At 45.4% G+C, this 16,050-nt stretch overlaps 1 protein-coding gene across 5 annotated transcripts in view; it reads right to left on the reverse strand.

Moving 5' to 3' along the window:
- Positions 1 to 4,292: 4,292 nt before the first annotated feature.
- Positions 4,293 to 16,050, reverse strand: part of SFMBT2 (Scm like with four mbt domains 2) — a 118,043-nt gene continuing 106,285 nt past the window's right edge. For all 5 annotated transcript variants that reach the window (XM_058022112.1, XM_058022109.1, XM_058022111.1 and 2 more), the window contains 3 exons: positions 14,408 to 14,656; positions 12,543 to 12,671; positions 4,293 to 10,519 (listed from right to left, as the gene is read on the reverse strand). In XM_058022112.1, the coding sequence (XP_057878095.1) occupies positions 10,379 to 10,519; positions 12,543 to 12,671; positions 14,408 to 14,656 (519 nt within the window). In that variant the 3' untranslated portion in view covers positions 4,293 to 10,378. The remainder of the gene's footprint in view (positions 10,520 to 12,542; positions 12,672 to 14,407; positions 14,657 to 16,050) is intronic.

The following is a 16,050-nucleotide window of genomic DNA, read 5'->3' on the forward strand; positions in this document are numbered from 1 at the left end:
AAAATGCCAAAGTCTCTTTCTGTCCACTCCTAAAAATTACCCAAATATCCACTCAATTATCTGAACCAAACCTCTCCTCACATGCCTGTCAATAATACTAATAAAAAATTCATCCAATGCTTTTTTTGCTTCATGTCTCTGATGCCCTATCAGTAAAAAAATTAAAGATAGATTTGTCTGAAATAAGTTTTAATTGAGAATGTCTTTTCCCATTCTACATGAAGGAGCTCATCTTCAAAGCAATCTGCACAAATCCCATTAACAGCAATAACAGAATTTGTGCAAGTAACTCCCCAAACACCACTTTGAACATTAAGCCCTTTACTTAATTCAATATCAGATAAAAACCACGATCTAAGGCAATGCAAGGACTTGATATTCTGGTTTGTGTTTCACAATGGGCTGGAGACTCTCACACACAGAGACACATCAGGCACATTGATGCCACAGCTTAACAACTTTAAATGAAAACAGAAAAGCTGCTTTTTATTAAAGGAACTAAATTGGAAGGGAAGAAAAAAAAAGAAAAAGCCCCCCAGCATCAACCTCAAATAGCAACTTCATTCCCAGAAGAGAAATAAGAGAGAGAAAAGAGAGAGAACCTTCTCTGACTGGTTTTATTTTCCTCCTCCACCTCCTCCACAATCTTTTCCTCCTCCACCTCATTCTTAACAAATATTTGGGCCTGGACTGGTTCTTTTCTACCCTGCCCTCCCACACACAAATGCAATGTACTCCCATAAAAATTCAGATTTCATTGAGAAATGCCATGACCAAGGCACCACCCAGCCACCCTCTTAGGGACACTGTGTTCTCAAGCCCTTGAAGGAGAGGGAAGGTTTCTCTGAACAGAAAACTGCACTGGTAAAATGCAATTAAGGTCAATCATACATCCAGGAGCTCAGCAGAGCTTGCAGTTTTCCTGTGCAAACCTGAAGTTTCACAGTTTGGATGTTCAAGGTCCTTCCAGCTATGAACAACAGTGAATTTCAGAGGAATGTTTGCATTTAAATGTGGTGATCTCCCCCAGCACATTCCTCCCTAGAGACAAGTGTGAACTCACCTTGAGCCAGTGGGAACACAGGCCCTGATTTCTGCAAGGTCCCCAGGTCTCAGCGACAAGTCCATGAAAGGGATAACAACACTTTCTTCCCCTAAACAGGTCCTTTTGCTGGCTGTCATCCTGGGAGGCTGCTGACTGCCTTGGCAGGGAATCCTTTCCCCTTTTCCTTACCTTTTTTCCTTTTCCTTTTCCTTTTCCCTTCCCTTCCCTTTCCCTTTTTCCCTTCCCTTCCCTTCCCTTCCCTTCCCTTCCCTTCCCTTCCCTTCCCTTCCCTTCCCTTCCCTTCCCTTCCCTTCCCTTCCCTTCCCTTCCCTTCCCCCTTTTCCTTCCTCCTTTTTTCCTTCCCCCTTCTCCTTTCCCCTTTCCCTCCTTCCTTCTCCATCTCAACCATGAATCTTCTGCTTTTACTTTTATTAATTGCTGCATTAATCACCAGGCAGACTGAGCTTCTCAAAACGAAATGACCACTCCATGGCAACATCAGCTCTGTGGTTTTGCCTGGGAATATCACATTTCATCATCCAAATGCCATCACTTTTTTTTGTTTTACGTGCTGGGGAAAGGCTTGTTGCTGGAGGTCTTACTTTGACACCCATCTGAAGGTCAGGTTAAACAAATGCCAAATAGGAACAAGATTTGTCTAATTGGTGGAGGGAAACAGTCAACCTGACACCTCAAGGTGTCCTGCAGCACTGTTTTTTCTCTGGTTTTAAGATTTTATGACATATTAGAGAAGACAGCATAATTACAACTTCAGCTGAGACGTAGTTATAAAATCAACTTGCTGTAATTGAGTACAGACACTACAGCAAGAGGTGTATCAGTCTTAAGTAAATATTGTAGCAGTAGAGGGACTAGGAGAATCATTAAATTTCACAGAAAGGCATGAATCTTGAAATTAAAAAAGCAATAAAACTGCTATCAACAGCAGCAGTAACAGCAACAACATGGTTATTAAAAACAGTAATTATTTGCCTTGAAAGTCTGTCTAGAAAGCTTGGGAGTGAAATATAACTACCTGCTTTTGTTCATTCTGTATGCAGGAAAGAAAATGGTGTTTCCTCAGAGACCTGAGAATATAACTTTTGTTTTGTAGGTGTTTTTGTTGTAGGGATGGTTGACTACATGTTGGTGTTCACACTTCCACTTAGGTGACTGCTTGATTTTGTCAACAAATTTAAATAAAGTATCTAGAAATCTTTCACAAATTATTTGCACATGAAAAACAGTAAAAATGGAAGTGTCTTCAAAATCTTGGTCTGTGATACCAGGAGCCAGACTGGTTGGTAGGTATTTTTCCCCTCAGGAAATGATATATGGCAACCATATTTCATGTGTTGGTCATTAATTTAGAGGAACTCCGTTGGAGTGTTTTGCCAGGGTTTGCCTAAAGTCACTTCATATTATTCAATAATTGTCTCTCTGCAGAGCTCTGAGTCTTGCCTGAGCTGGGGCAGAAATTCAAAAACTAGTGTCTGACCTATGCATTACTTTTAAATGACTATATAATGAGCTATGGGGAGATACCTGGATCTATTTTCACCTCTGGATCCTGACGAATATCACAAACCATTCAAGTTTTTGCTCTTTTGGTTTTGCCATCATCAGATTCACCTCAGAATTATTCCCTTTAATAAATCCTTCCCATTCTCTGTTTCACCTTTCAGTGAGCTCTTCTGTGGTCCAGCAGGCCCTTGGTCAGCAGCCAGCAGTGCCCACTGCTCTGATGCTTTATTCCCAAGTGTCATAAGGAGTCAGACAACAGGATTATCATCCCAAGACTTGTTGGCATTGTAAAATAACAATTTTTCAATGGCTTGATTCTTTTTAAAGTCACTCTTCCCCCATCTGCTTGCCCATGGTTGTGTTTTTGCCTGATAGACAACAGCCAGTCTTGAAGAAAATGGAGAAACAATGGAACACAGAGGGAGAAATTTTGGTTTTGCTGTGTCCACAAGAGGCATTTAAATAGGATTGATGGAGTGTCACTGTCATATTTTCTGGAAAAATCCCTTCACCAGGATTTCTCCTCCTGGGAAGCTGAGAAGCCTCAGAGAAAAATGAAAACAATGATTATCTCATTGCTGCTGCGGAATGTGGTCTGGAGATTGTTTACCAACAGGTGCATATTTGATTGGTTTCATGTGAATTGTTTTTACTTAATGACCAATCACCATCAGCTGTGTCGGACTCTGATGAGTCAGTCATGAGTTTTTATTCTTCTTCTTGTTAAGATTTCTGTCTGTATCCTTTCTCTATTCTTTAGTATAGTTTTACTGTAGCATTCTTTAATATAATATAATATTATAAAATAATAAATTAGCCTTCTGAGAACATGGAGTCAGATTCTCAATTACTCCTTTGTCCTGGAGACATCACAAACTCAACAATGGAGACAAACCAACGTCATCCAAACTCTTGTTAGCCAATTCTGTGGACTCTGTGCTCACTTTCTCCCATGCACACATCAATCAACCACCCTGCTCTCACTGAGGCAGACGGGACAGGGGAGGACACCAGTGGCAAATGCTTGGTAGCCAAGCCTGTCCAACAAACAGAGACTTTTAGAGCAGGATTCAGAATGCCACTGAGAGGTCTGAAAGGTGACAGGATTTGCACAGCTGGAATTGAAGCTCAGCCCAGCCTGTAAGAGCAGGGCAAATGTCACACGAGGCACGTCAAGCACACCAGGTTCTGTCTGGCAGAGCAGCTATGCCTGAAGCCCACCCTTTGCAATTCACAGCTATTTTTTCCCCACTGCAGAATGGCTTCCCCCCCATCTTCAATGGCTGCTGTGCACCTGGGTAAGTTTTATTTTCTGTCTCCCTCTTCCACGTGCTGCTGTAACTCTCGTGCTGCCACCATCAGCTCCTCTGTCGCTACACCCTCCTTTGCCTGTTGCTCACTGAGTTATTTCCATTCCTGTCACCCTGCTCCCATCACTTCCTTAAAACATCCCTGGGTGCTGCTGTGTCCCCTCACCACCCACCACCTTTCTTGTTTCATGTCCTGATGCTGGGAGGAACTTCAAGATGCATAAACCCAAACTATTCAGCTTGGTGCCTATGGAGGCTGAGCCAGGCAGGCTGTGTTGGCTGTGTTGTACCTCTGGAAGTTTGGGGGATCAGTGAAGGCAAAACTGATCAGGCAGCTTGATGCATCAAACCACATCTCTGTCAAACAAACGAACAAAAAAAAAAAAATAGCCTGGAGAGATATATGACTTATTGTTACTTTATTAACAACGTGGCTTACAACTGTTTCAAGTAAAAAGGGATTTCATTCTGAATAAAAATTAAAATATAACTCTGAATATAGATTTTCACTTATTTACATGGAAACATATATACAGAATAGAATCTTACAGCAAACTGACAACATGCCCTTCGCCCTGGGAACTTGAAAAAGTAAAAACACCAGCATTGATTGATTGATATGTATATATATATACACATACATATACACGCACATATATATACATATATATATACACACATATGTATCAACACACCAAAGGGATTATGTACACAAACTTGGGGTCAAAAACCTTCAGTACAAACTGGAATGCAGAACAATTCAAAGTTTTCCAACATGCACCACCACAAATGGAGGGTAACTGCTGGCTGTGGAGCCGATTCCCGCTGCTCCGTGAGAGACAGGAGGGTTTAAGTGCTTGCCTTGTCCTACACAAGGCACATGAAAAGACTCAACTCCCCTCCAAAGCTGCATTTGAGACTGTCACCTCCCTTGGAACACACAGGGCACCCCTGCCTGAGCACGTCAAAGTGCCATGGTACCATTCCCACACCATTCCCCAGGTGTTTTCCAGAAAGCAGGAAGGTCCCTGAAGGTGAAGCTGCTGGAACAACTTGGCACATCCTGACCAGTTCAGGCAGAACAGGGATGGGGAAATGGAATGCACACATTTACAATGTATAAATTACAGACATTTACATGTCCATAATCTCCAGTGAGGCTGGAGCAACAAGAAGCAGGTGGGGTGCCCTGGGAATGAGCATTTTCATCCTGTCACATCACAACACAGAGCAGAGGGTTCTGCACATCCACAGCCTGAACTCAGGGCAGTGTCACCTTTTCCTGTGGGAGACAGCTCAAGTTTTAGCCTGGTATTTCCTATGGAGGCCTGGAAGGTGCAAGAGGAGAGTCTTCAGCTCCCAAACTCCAGAAGACACACCAGAGTTGGGTACAATGAAAAAAGACTGATTTTCCCTCCTATCCAGCCAATGAGCCTAGAGATATCTGAGTCAGATTTCTCTGTCTCCACTGGGAAATAAAAAATAGAACTTTTCAGTATTGTAGCTCTGAGTCTATTGCCAGCTTCCTTCCCTCCTCTCACCTGGCCCCTGCTGGGACTCAAACACCATTTTTGCTGTGAAAAAGAAAAGCTTTCAGGGATGATGCTCACAGAGCCCAGCTGTGCTGCTGTTCTGAGAGCTCTCTCTCCACAAAGACAACTCAAGTCCAGAACTCCAGGCTCCCTCCCCTTGAAGCCCTCTCCCTCCTCTCCCACATCCTTGGCAGTGATCAAGACTTACCTTTTTCACTGCAAAAATTAACACCATAGACTAAAAAAAAAAGAGAAAGGCCACGAGTATTTGCAACTATGACCCAGGTTTGTGCAGCTCATGTGTCTTCTGCAAGAGAATTCCCATGCATGGCACCAAATCACTGCAAAACCACTCTCATTCTGCAGGACAGCTGACATTTTTAAAGCCTTGCTGAGCTATAAAATTCTCATCTTTGATGACTGGCTCATATTCTATATGCAGCCATTAACACCATTTACACTTCTTGCTGGAGTATTGTACCAAAGAATAAATGAGACCATTAAAGGCTTCTGCTCCTTTACAGGGAGTTCATGAGCACCTAAGGACACAAGGCCTCTCTTGTGAAGTCTGACAGACTGCAGCTGCATTTCTGCCTGCTCGCAGAAGGAGGCATTTAAATTTTCTCTTAATTAAGTGCAGACTTTTTGACTTCTATGTGAGCGAAACTGGTCCCACAACCCACACGTCTTGAGGGCCCTAACACTAACCTCAGTTATTTCTGGATCAAATCCTGAGTAACAGATTCCTTTAGTTCTGGGTCAGGTGATGTGATAAAGAATATTATTGAGGGGGAAAATATACATGCATCCACATTTTGAGAGAATTTTTACATAAACACACTGTATAAAACATCTCCTAAGCACCCAGTATTGTGGGTGAAGGAGTATTTGTTGAGTGTATCCAAGTTAAAAAGTGTACAGTCACAAGGAAAAGAAAAAATAAATCTAATGTTCAAGATGTTGCAGATTACAGAAAATATTTCCTGGAGTAAGGATTCAGCTTTGCAATCCCAAGCAATGGAAAATACAGCGTGACAGATCTTAGCACCAAAATGGAGCCCTTGGGACTGTATTTATCCATGCATAATAATAAAGCTGGTTTCAATGGTGTTCAGTTGCAGCATGTTTTTCTTTTTTGGCACTTGAACTTGGAAATGAGAGGAACACACTTGAGTTCAGAGTTTCCACGTGCACTGCACCAGAAAAGCACAAAGTATTTGAAGTGCCCTGATTGCACAGAGCTTCTGAAACACTGAGGTGGCACAGCAGCTCTGCCAAATTCCATTTTGTGCCCTGAAAAGACCAAGGCAGGCTTTAAGGTGACTAAATGCTGATGATGGCAGCCCAGAATTGCCTGGTTTGCCTTCAAAAGGCTTGAGATGGGGACACCACACAACTGGGACTGCAACAGGCTGAAGGTTAAAGCCAAGGAATGGTGACTTTCCAGTTTAAGGCAAATCAGCTGTTTGCCCAGAGTAAAATAAAGGAGTTTAGGTGTCCCACTGAGAAACTTTTTAAATCCCACCAGGCATCCAAATACATCTGTTAAGGTGGGTCAGGCCATCTCAGCATGGACATGCATCTACTGAGAACTTCAGTAAGGACAGGGTTTCAATCCAGTGCCTGGATTTTGGTTTTCTGAGGGCACACAGCATTTTTAGGAGGTTTCTGCACCCTGCAGGACCAAACTATCAAGGGTTATGGAATATGGATAACACAAAAGAGCTGGAAACCCTGAAATCCTCCTAGAGCTGAGAAGCCTGTGTGCTTCTGAGAGGTAGGAAAAGCCAGGGTTTGTGAGCTGAAAAAGGAAGAAAAGCCCAGAAATCAAATAGCATTTTTCTTGAAGAGCATCCATGACAGCAGGAGAAAGGCAGGACAACCAAGCAGGAAATCCTTAAGTTAATGATTTAATCCAATTTCAGAGATTGATGCTTTGGGTCTGAAAAGTGGGAATTGGCTGATTCTGCCAGAGAAGGACTGTGGAGGGAGCAGGACCTGCCGTGGATCTGTTCAGCCTGAGTGCAAGCTCCAAAGTAGCCAGTGCAGATCAAGATGAGCAGGCACCATACACCCTTCAGCCCCCTATTTTTGTTCCAAAAATTCTCATCTTTGGTCCTGTGCCTGAAGAGATTCCAGGAACACCTGCACAGCCTCCCTGTGGGAGCAGAGTGTCAGTGTGCTGAAGGTCAGCATGCAACAGCCCAGAAATAACAGCAGGGCTGCTCCCCAGCCCTTGGTGGTGGCCTGGGATAACCATGAGTTCAGCACTTCTCAGCAGTGGCATTTTGCAGCTGGTGACACAACAAACTTCAGGCCTGGATGCCAAATTCACAACAGGGAGGGGAGATGTGGCCTCACCACTGTCATTAGTGCATCTGTGCAACTGCAGCAGCTCTGAATTTAACTTGGAATCAATCAGGTCTGGAACAAAAAAAAATCCCACAAACTTACAGCGGCTTGCACTTGTACACTGCAAAGTAAAGTGGCATTTTACTCCAACAAGATTGGATTCCCATCATCTCCTTTGAAGTACATTACTCCAAAGCTTTACAGATGTTCCAGATTTGAAATGGAGTCCAGGCAAAGGCAATTAGCTCCTTCTGATCTCTGTTCAATCTGAGCATATTGTCCAGTTGAACTCCACACCACTTATTGTCCACTTGTGTAAGAAATGGCCTAAGAAGTTCAGCTCCAGCTTTTCTGGAAAGCAACCATTGCAACAGACAACAGTACCCCAACCCTGTATTCTTCCCAACCTGCAGACTAAAAAGAAATTGTAAAGCATTTACCACCCAAGGTAATTTTAGCATAAAGATTTCAGGTTATCAACTTCTCTGAGAGGACAGAAAGTGATAAATGAGGCAACACTGAAGAACAATAAAGTGAAAGACAAATAGTGAGAGAGAAATCTGCAGAAATAAAAGAGCCAGCGCGAGATGAAATTAAAACGCTTTTGTTGTTGTTTAATAGTTCGAGTTTTGAATATGATTTAACTTCCCTGAACAGCCAGTAAAGATTCCCATGTTCTTGGCTCAATGCTTCACCCACTCCTTGGCTGGCCAGCCCTAGAGCTGCTTGCTCTCAGAGTCTGTGTGTGTCTGCTCCCCAGTCATGCCTCCACGAGGAATTAGCTGCCATAGGAATATCTACAGTCACAAGGCTGATGAAGACAAAAAATGACATTTTTGCAGTGTGTCCCAGAAGGCATGAATTGTCTCTGACAAATCCCAGAGGCCAGAAACTCCAAGAACATCAGAGCAGCAGAAGAAACTGGGTTTGATGAGTAAAGGATCAGGGCTGGGATGCTGTTTGCACACAGCTCTTCTGCTTCTCTTCCTTGGAACGTCCTCATGCTCCAGTTCTCCTGACAGAATCCTCCCAGGAGCTGTCTCCTGCTGACAGATGAAACACCAGGACTGGGCTGAAGTGAGGAGGAGCTGGGAGAAGCAGCCTCCCTGATTTTCTCAGCTGTTCTCTCACTTTGCTGGGTGCAATACTTCAGTCTTCACAGGTGAAGCACTGAGCAACACTTTCAGGGGACCCTGAGGGGGATCCAAAGTAGTTATCAAATCAGTCGCACTGATTTCACTATCAGCAGGAAATCCAGTCAAAACCCCCATTTTTTTAACATCTGCCCCACTACAGAACCCTGTTTCTGGATTTCTGAAGAACAAAACCCCAGCATTTGATGCAGAGGCAACCAATACTGCCTTGAACCAATTAAAACTTGAAGAAGATATTCAGAACAAAGCAACAGTGGAGAACAGACCCAGTCCTGCTCATCTCCCACGTAAGAACATTTCTGATGAAGTCTCAGCATCTGGTGCAGCCTGCAACAGTTGCACCAATCCCATTCCTCAGTGACAAATCAGGAAACCTGCTGAAAGGCAAGCCAGGAACTCCCAAGTGATGCAGGGCAGAGGCAATGCTTTCTTGACTAAAACACCCTCTGGGCAAGATCTGGATCTATTCCAGAGTACTTCTATTTGAAGGTCCTCCCTCTTCTCCAAAGAATGTAAGAAGGAAGGCAGTGAAGGGGAATGCAGCAGCTGCAGCCTGGTGTTGGTCAGCAGGATCTTCTGAGCACAGAGGTCAGCAGAGTCCCTGATCCCAGTCTGCTGTCACCCTATGGCTCCAAGACAGGTCTTTAAATTGACTTGGAGTTAAGATTTTGACTATGAAAGCCTTCATGTACCTGTGAAGAATGGAGCACTGTACAGATCCCACCACAGAGACATTCAGCTGGTTGTGCAGAGCCAGCGTGGCTCAGGGTGTGCTGCTGCCCCACCAGGTCTTGTGTCACCTCTGTCAATCCACTACAATTTTGTCTGGTATCACAGAGACCATGGGTTGAGTCCCCTTTCAAAACTAAGTCAGGAATAACCATTATATGCCTGGTGTAACAATTTTCCTTTTGTAAAACCAGAGAGGTGGAAGAAAAAAAAAAAAAGATCACCGCAAGATCACCAAGATCAAACTTGCAGTTAAACCCCAGGTAATGCTACAAATGATGACTTACATTTCAATATGAAAGAAGAGTGTCAGAGCTGTCTAAAAGAAATGTTCATGTCCAGAAATTGTCCTAGACAAACCATGACCACCTGGAAACGTCTGACCCTTCTCCTTGGGAATGTGTGGGCCACTGGTAGGTTTGGTTTGGTGACAAATCAACTGATCCATGCTGGCCTTGCACCACTGGGCACTGGGTTGGACAGGTTCATGAGGAGAGATGCCAGCAGTCTTTCCATGTGCTTTACAAGTACAGAAAAGTACTTAGTTCCATTTGTAGCTCGTTTCTTCTTGTGTTTGTTTTTCTTCCCCCTATGGATTGCTCCCAGTGCTTCCAATTCCACTTGTTCCCAGAAAAGAAAAAGGATATGGGGGAAGAAAACCCCTTGAACAAGCTGAAGTGGTCAAAAAGACAGGGAACAAGGAGGAGGAGAGGAAGGAATGCAGAAGTGCAGTCAGTTGGCATATTGTGCATAGAAAGCAACTTTCACTCTCTCGATCTGGTGGCACAGTTTGATGGCTGGGCCCAGCTTCAGCTCCATGCACTCCTGCACCGTGGGCAGTGTCAGCAACAGGAGGGCCTGGCCATCGATGTCCTGGGGAGAGAAACACAGGGAAAACGAGTTTGTTTGAGGACTCTGGAGGGCAGAATGCATTAGCAAGTTTGGAGGAATAAGAAAGAAGAACACTTTGCCCTGAAAACTAAGTTCTTTTATCCTCTGCTTGTTTCTCCCACTTTGACACTGCCCATCTCCTTTCCCTGAGACACAACATGATTTTTCAGAAGTTGTTGAGTGTCTCTTCACAGGTTTAACCCCCAGCTTGGGAAAAGCCTCCCAGCTGCTGAGATGAGAGATCACCTGCAGAACTTCTGCAGAGCCAACAAAGATCTGATCAGTTCATTTTATGCCTGAGGAGCTGAAACAAGGGGCAGGCTACAGACAGACACCAGGAGACACCAGGAGGGAGCTGAATGGAGAAACTGATGCTGTCCCACTGCCAAGTCTGACCCTTTCCCCACCTCCTCTGGCCAGGATTTGCTCAGCACAGGTTTATGTCTGCCTTGCTCCATGCCCTGTACCCAGGTACACCCAGGACCTGCCTTGTTCCACTGCTGCACAACCAAGAGAGGGGCCTGGACCAGCCAAAGCCCTTGCAATCTCTAATGTCCCACAATCCCAGACAAAGGGCCTCTGCAGGTCATGACTTCCCCTCAAGCATAACTATGCACCAAACTGGAGTAGAACCAGTAGCCCAGATGAGGACTTTTATTGGGAACCTCTGATGGTTTTATGATCCTCTTCTTAATAAAGAGCTCAAGCTCTCTTTATTCTTTAATAGACTGAGATATCAGGCCATAAAACTGCTTTTAACCCTTTAGGGAGCATCAGAGTCTATGCACAGCAACTCACAGCCAACAATAACTCCCCAGGACAGCCCTGATTAGGCAGCACTTTAAATTGACTTGGAGTTAAGATTTTGCTTAGGATTTAGACAAGGAGGATTTAGACACCTGAAGGGCTGCTTTGATCAGACTGTCCATAGCTCAGGTCCATCCCCCACTGAAGGTTCATGGCACAGACCATTGCACCAGGGCTTCACAAGGAAAAGCTCCAGTCATCTGTGTTTGATTCAAGCCACTGCAAAACCCTCTGGCAAAGCAGAGACAGGGTTGGCTTCCAAGCCCTGGCGTTGCTCCAGGCTGGTTAACAAATGGCTGGAGCTCGCTGTGACACAGCAACTGCAGCATCCTGCTCTGGGGAGCTTCACTCGCTCCAGACTCACCCTCCACCTTCTCCCAGCCACAGCAGCTGGAGTCATCCGTGGTGAAGAATCAGAGACAGCTCAGTGAGCAGCTGGCCACACCACTGACTAATTAACTACACTTGTTTTTCCCTAACTACGGCTCGTTAGTGCTGCCCTTTACCCTCGGCAGTGGCTGCGACTCACTTGCCAAGGAATGGCTCTTTCCACATAAACTGTACACACTCCCACTGGCTTGAGATGAAGAGCACTGGCTTTGCTCCTGCAAACCTATCTGCTTAATGGGGAGAAGACTGGCATCTCCTAAATTTGGGTCATCCAATGCCTGACTGGCAGATCTTCAGAGGAACATAGTTAGGAATTAGGTGTCTACACACCTGGGACATCTAACATTTCTGCTAACAGAAATATTTACACAGCCAGTTTGGGCTTCAAGCAGCACTTCTCTGCTTCCCAGGCTAGTATTTTAGAACAGGATGGAACCCATCTGGCTGGAGAAAGCCTGGTATGCACCAGGTAACCATGACCTTTTTTTACATTGAGGTTCCTACCTATGGAACATCAGTATGGCACCGTGGACCTTGGCATGAAAGGACTGAACCTCCTGCTTTCCACAAGGGTCTTTCACAAGGCTGTTGAGTTTCTGGACTCTCTGAGGATCTGGCAAGGTTCTGACTCAAGTTTCTAAGGGTTTTTATGCCTTGCCAAAATTGGTGTTATAACTTGGCCTGATGGATCTGAAGTCTGGTCACAGTCTCTGTACCAAAGCCCCAAGCCCAGCCAGCAAGGTGGGATGTCCTGTAACATGAACAGGCACCACAGACACAAAGGGACAAGTGACAAAAGGACTTCTACCTGCTCCTGAAATATTTTGGCAAGGGGTGCACAGTCGGTGAGTTTAATAAACCTCACAACATCAGTCACAGTCCACTCCAGTGGGTTACTGTCCAGGACGAGCTTCTCTTCCTCTTCTGGCTTAATTTCCTGTGAGGAAAAAAATAACAAAGAAAGGTTTTCATCATGTGGATGCCAGCCAGTCAGGGAGAGAGAAATGGCAATTGTTTATCCCAGTGGCTTGTGAGAATTTTTAGGAGTTGTAAGAATGTAATAACCTGTTAGTACAATCTGCAGGTAGTGTTTTTTCACTTTGTTTTCCTGTTCTTCTCCAGCACGGCGTGTGAGAAAAGTGTTTTTTATTAAGTAGCCAATCAAGTGGAACATATCCTACTCATCTATAAAACCTGAAGAATCCTTTGTAATAAGGCCTCCTTTTCTCCTCTTGCAATTGGGTGTCTCACCTGTTCTTGTGTCATTCTTGGCTCAAGGGTGACATCATAAAGCAAACTATCCCCTGTGGAGTCTTGAGGTCTCTGTGGTCAGGATGATCCCGAGATGTGTCTGAGAGTCTCTTTTTCCCAGCCCAGCAGATGAAGAAGGAGTCAGGATTCTTCTGTTCTGGTGTTCAAGGTTGTTTATTCTCTGTTATCTATAACATTCTTTTCCTGACCTGCTGAAGTCCATTCAGCAGGTCAGACAGAGGCACACTGACCGCTTGGGGTGGTGTTATCTTTTTATACTAAAAACTATGTGTACTTTATTTACAATAATTTTCCAATACCTATCACCTATGTTAGACTGTCCGTCTCTACCCTAAACCAATCCATAAGTGCCAGCATCACCCAGAAGATGGAGGCTGGAGGCTAGGAAGAAGGACAAAGAAGGACAAGGCACGCCCAGATTCCTCCATCTTGGGACCCCGAGCTCCCATTCTAAAAACCCCAAAAATCTATTTTTCACCCTGTGACAAATTAACTATTATTCTACTTAAACTCTTGTGGCTTGCAGATCCTCATATAAGGTTGGTAATTTTTTCCATGGGTCAAAATCAAAGTCACAGGGGGGTCTTGGGCTCTGTGTCAAGGTCTCTGAGCCCCCTGGCAGGTGCTTGAGCCATCCAGGACAGCCAGAGGGATGTCCAACAGTGGAGAACCAGGGCAGGGCTGCCCTCCTCAGAGCAGCAAAGTTTGGCACTTGTTAGGAGTAGGAAAAGCTGGCCATTTTTTTAAAATGTTGCAGAGTTCACAGGTTGGGCCAGTTGCTGCCAGGGTGGAGTTCTAACTGTTTGTTGCTGGAATCACCTGTTGTTTTCCTTAGCTACCTGTTGTTGATGGTTAAGAATTCCCCCTTTTGTCGAGTAACACCCTGCTGCTTCCTGGAGGATGGTGAAGGGGAAGGGACATGGAGTCGACATGCAAATGACATTGGATCCAGCATGCAACAGGAGGGACCCCTCACCAAACCTAGCCAAAAACCCCTAAAACAACGAGACAACACAAAATTGACGAATCAAAGTGATGACCAGACGTGAAGAGCAGAATCCAGCATTTTTACCCCTCACCCTAACCTAAAAAGATGTCGGCTAGACAGAGCTAGACAGAGGACCTTGAATGTTGAACTGAAAAACAAGGGAACTTCCCAATGGTCTCGTGAGGATGGAACCCCCAGCTCTGCCCACAGACCAGCGGGCACAGCTGCACTCTTCTTCCTCCTCCAGTCACTCCTGGGAGCAGCGGCGGCCTGAGCGCGGAGCCGTCGGTTGTCCCCAGCCGAGCTGATCACTTTTAATAAAGGCGTTAAAAAGGAGAAAGGTCTCCTGCCCGTGTTTATCTCAGCACTGAAAGTCAATTTAGGATGAACCGTGCTACAAAACACACGCTCACCTCCTTGGCCGGCGTGCCCTTGTCGGCCTCGCTGCCGGAGTGGGGCTGGGCCCTGCGGCTGCGGCGGGCTCTCTCGGGGGCAGGGGGCCGGTCCAGCTCGGCGCTGGCGCGCAGGGTGACGGCTCTGCGGGGCCGGGCAGAGGGCACCTCGGCCGAGGACGTGTCCGTCTGGTCATCGCGCAGCTCCGAGCTCGTCTCCTCGCTGCCCGTCTCGTCCTCCATCGCGTCCGCCTCGTCCTCCTCGCTCTCCTGCACCACAAACGGTGTTACCAGTAAAAAAAAAAAGGTTGCCCGTTTTTTTAAAAGGTTGTGGAGTTACCAGTTGAGCTGGCTGCTGGCAGAGGAGAGTTCTTTGTTAATTTTATGTTAACTTTAGGTTGTAATCACCTGTTAAAAGTTGGTCATTAACTCCTGTCGCAGACAACTTTTATAAAAAATCCTTTCTTTAGGATTTTTCCTCCTGAGAAGCTGAGAGGCCTCAGGAACAAAATGTAAACAATGGTCATCTGCTGCTGTGGAATGCAACAGGTGGATGGATCTTTGATTGCCCCATCTTTGATGTTTATAATTAATAGCCAATCACAGTCAGCTGGCTCAGCTCTCTGTCCGAGCCACAAACCTTTGTTATTCTTTCTTTCCTATTCTTAGCTTAGCTGCCCTTCTGAGATGAAACCTTTTCTTCTATTCTTTCAATATAGTTTTAATGTAATATATATCATAAAACAATAAATCAGCCTTCTGAAATATGGAGTCAGATCCTCGTCTCTTCCCTCAACATAAGACCCCTGTGAACACCGTCACAAACTCCCTATTGTTGAGAATTCCCCTTTTTGTCAGTACCACCCTGCCTGCTGCCAGGTGGATGACCCTTCTCGGACAGTGAAAGGAGGGGACATTGGAGGGCATGCAAATGACCTCGGAGCCAGCATGCCACAGGAAAACCATCCCACCAAGCTTACCAAAAAGACCCCAAAAACAACGAGCCAACACAGAATTAAGAGATCAAAGTGATGTCTGGACGTGAGGAACAAAGTCCAGAGCCTGCAGAGACATTGAGACCCTTTTTTGCCCCTTGTCCTAGCCAAGGAGGACTTCAGCTAGTGGCGGGACCCTGAAGGTCAATCCAAAAAAGTGAACAAGGGATTTCCTGATGCTCTCATGTGGATGGAACCTCCAGCTCTGCCCACAGACCAGTGGACACAGCTGCACTCTTCCTCCTCCTCTGAGTCACTCCTGGGAGGCAGCAGCAGTGTGAGTGCAGACCTGTTGGTTCTCCTCACCCGAGCTGATCGCTTTTAATAAAGGCATTAAAAAGGAGAAAATTCTCCTGCCCGTGTTTATTTCAAACAGCACCCGGGAGATGGACACAGCAGCAAATCCAAAGGCATGGATGGGGCCAGACTGCACGCCCATGGCTGTGCTGGTCTGGGGTAACATTTGTTTTAACTGAATTATCTAGTTTTTGTTACAGTGCTAAGTGAATTAGCCCTCCATTTAGGTTTGTTACAAAATGCAGAAGAAGAAAAAGTGTATGGCAGGAAATTCTTTTTCTCCTCCCAACTAAAGCGCAGCAGGCCATGGGTCTGCAAGGGCACCATGGTGAGCTGAAGCCTAAAGATAGGAAATGCCAAGTCATGGTGAAC

Source organism: Melospiza georgiana, chromosome 4 (assembly GCF_028018845.1).
Source record: "Melospiza georgiana isolate bMelGeo1 chromosome 4, bMelGeo1.pri, whole genome shotgun sequence".
Classification (NCBI taxonomy): Eukaryota; Metazoa; Chordata; class Aves; order Passeriformes; family Passerellidae; genus Melospiza; species Melospiza georgiana.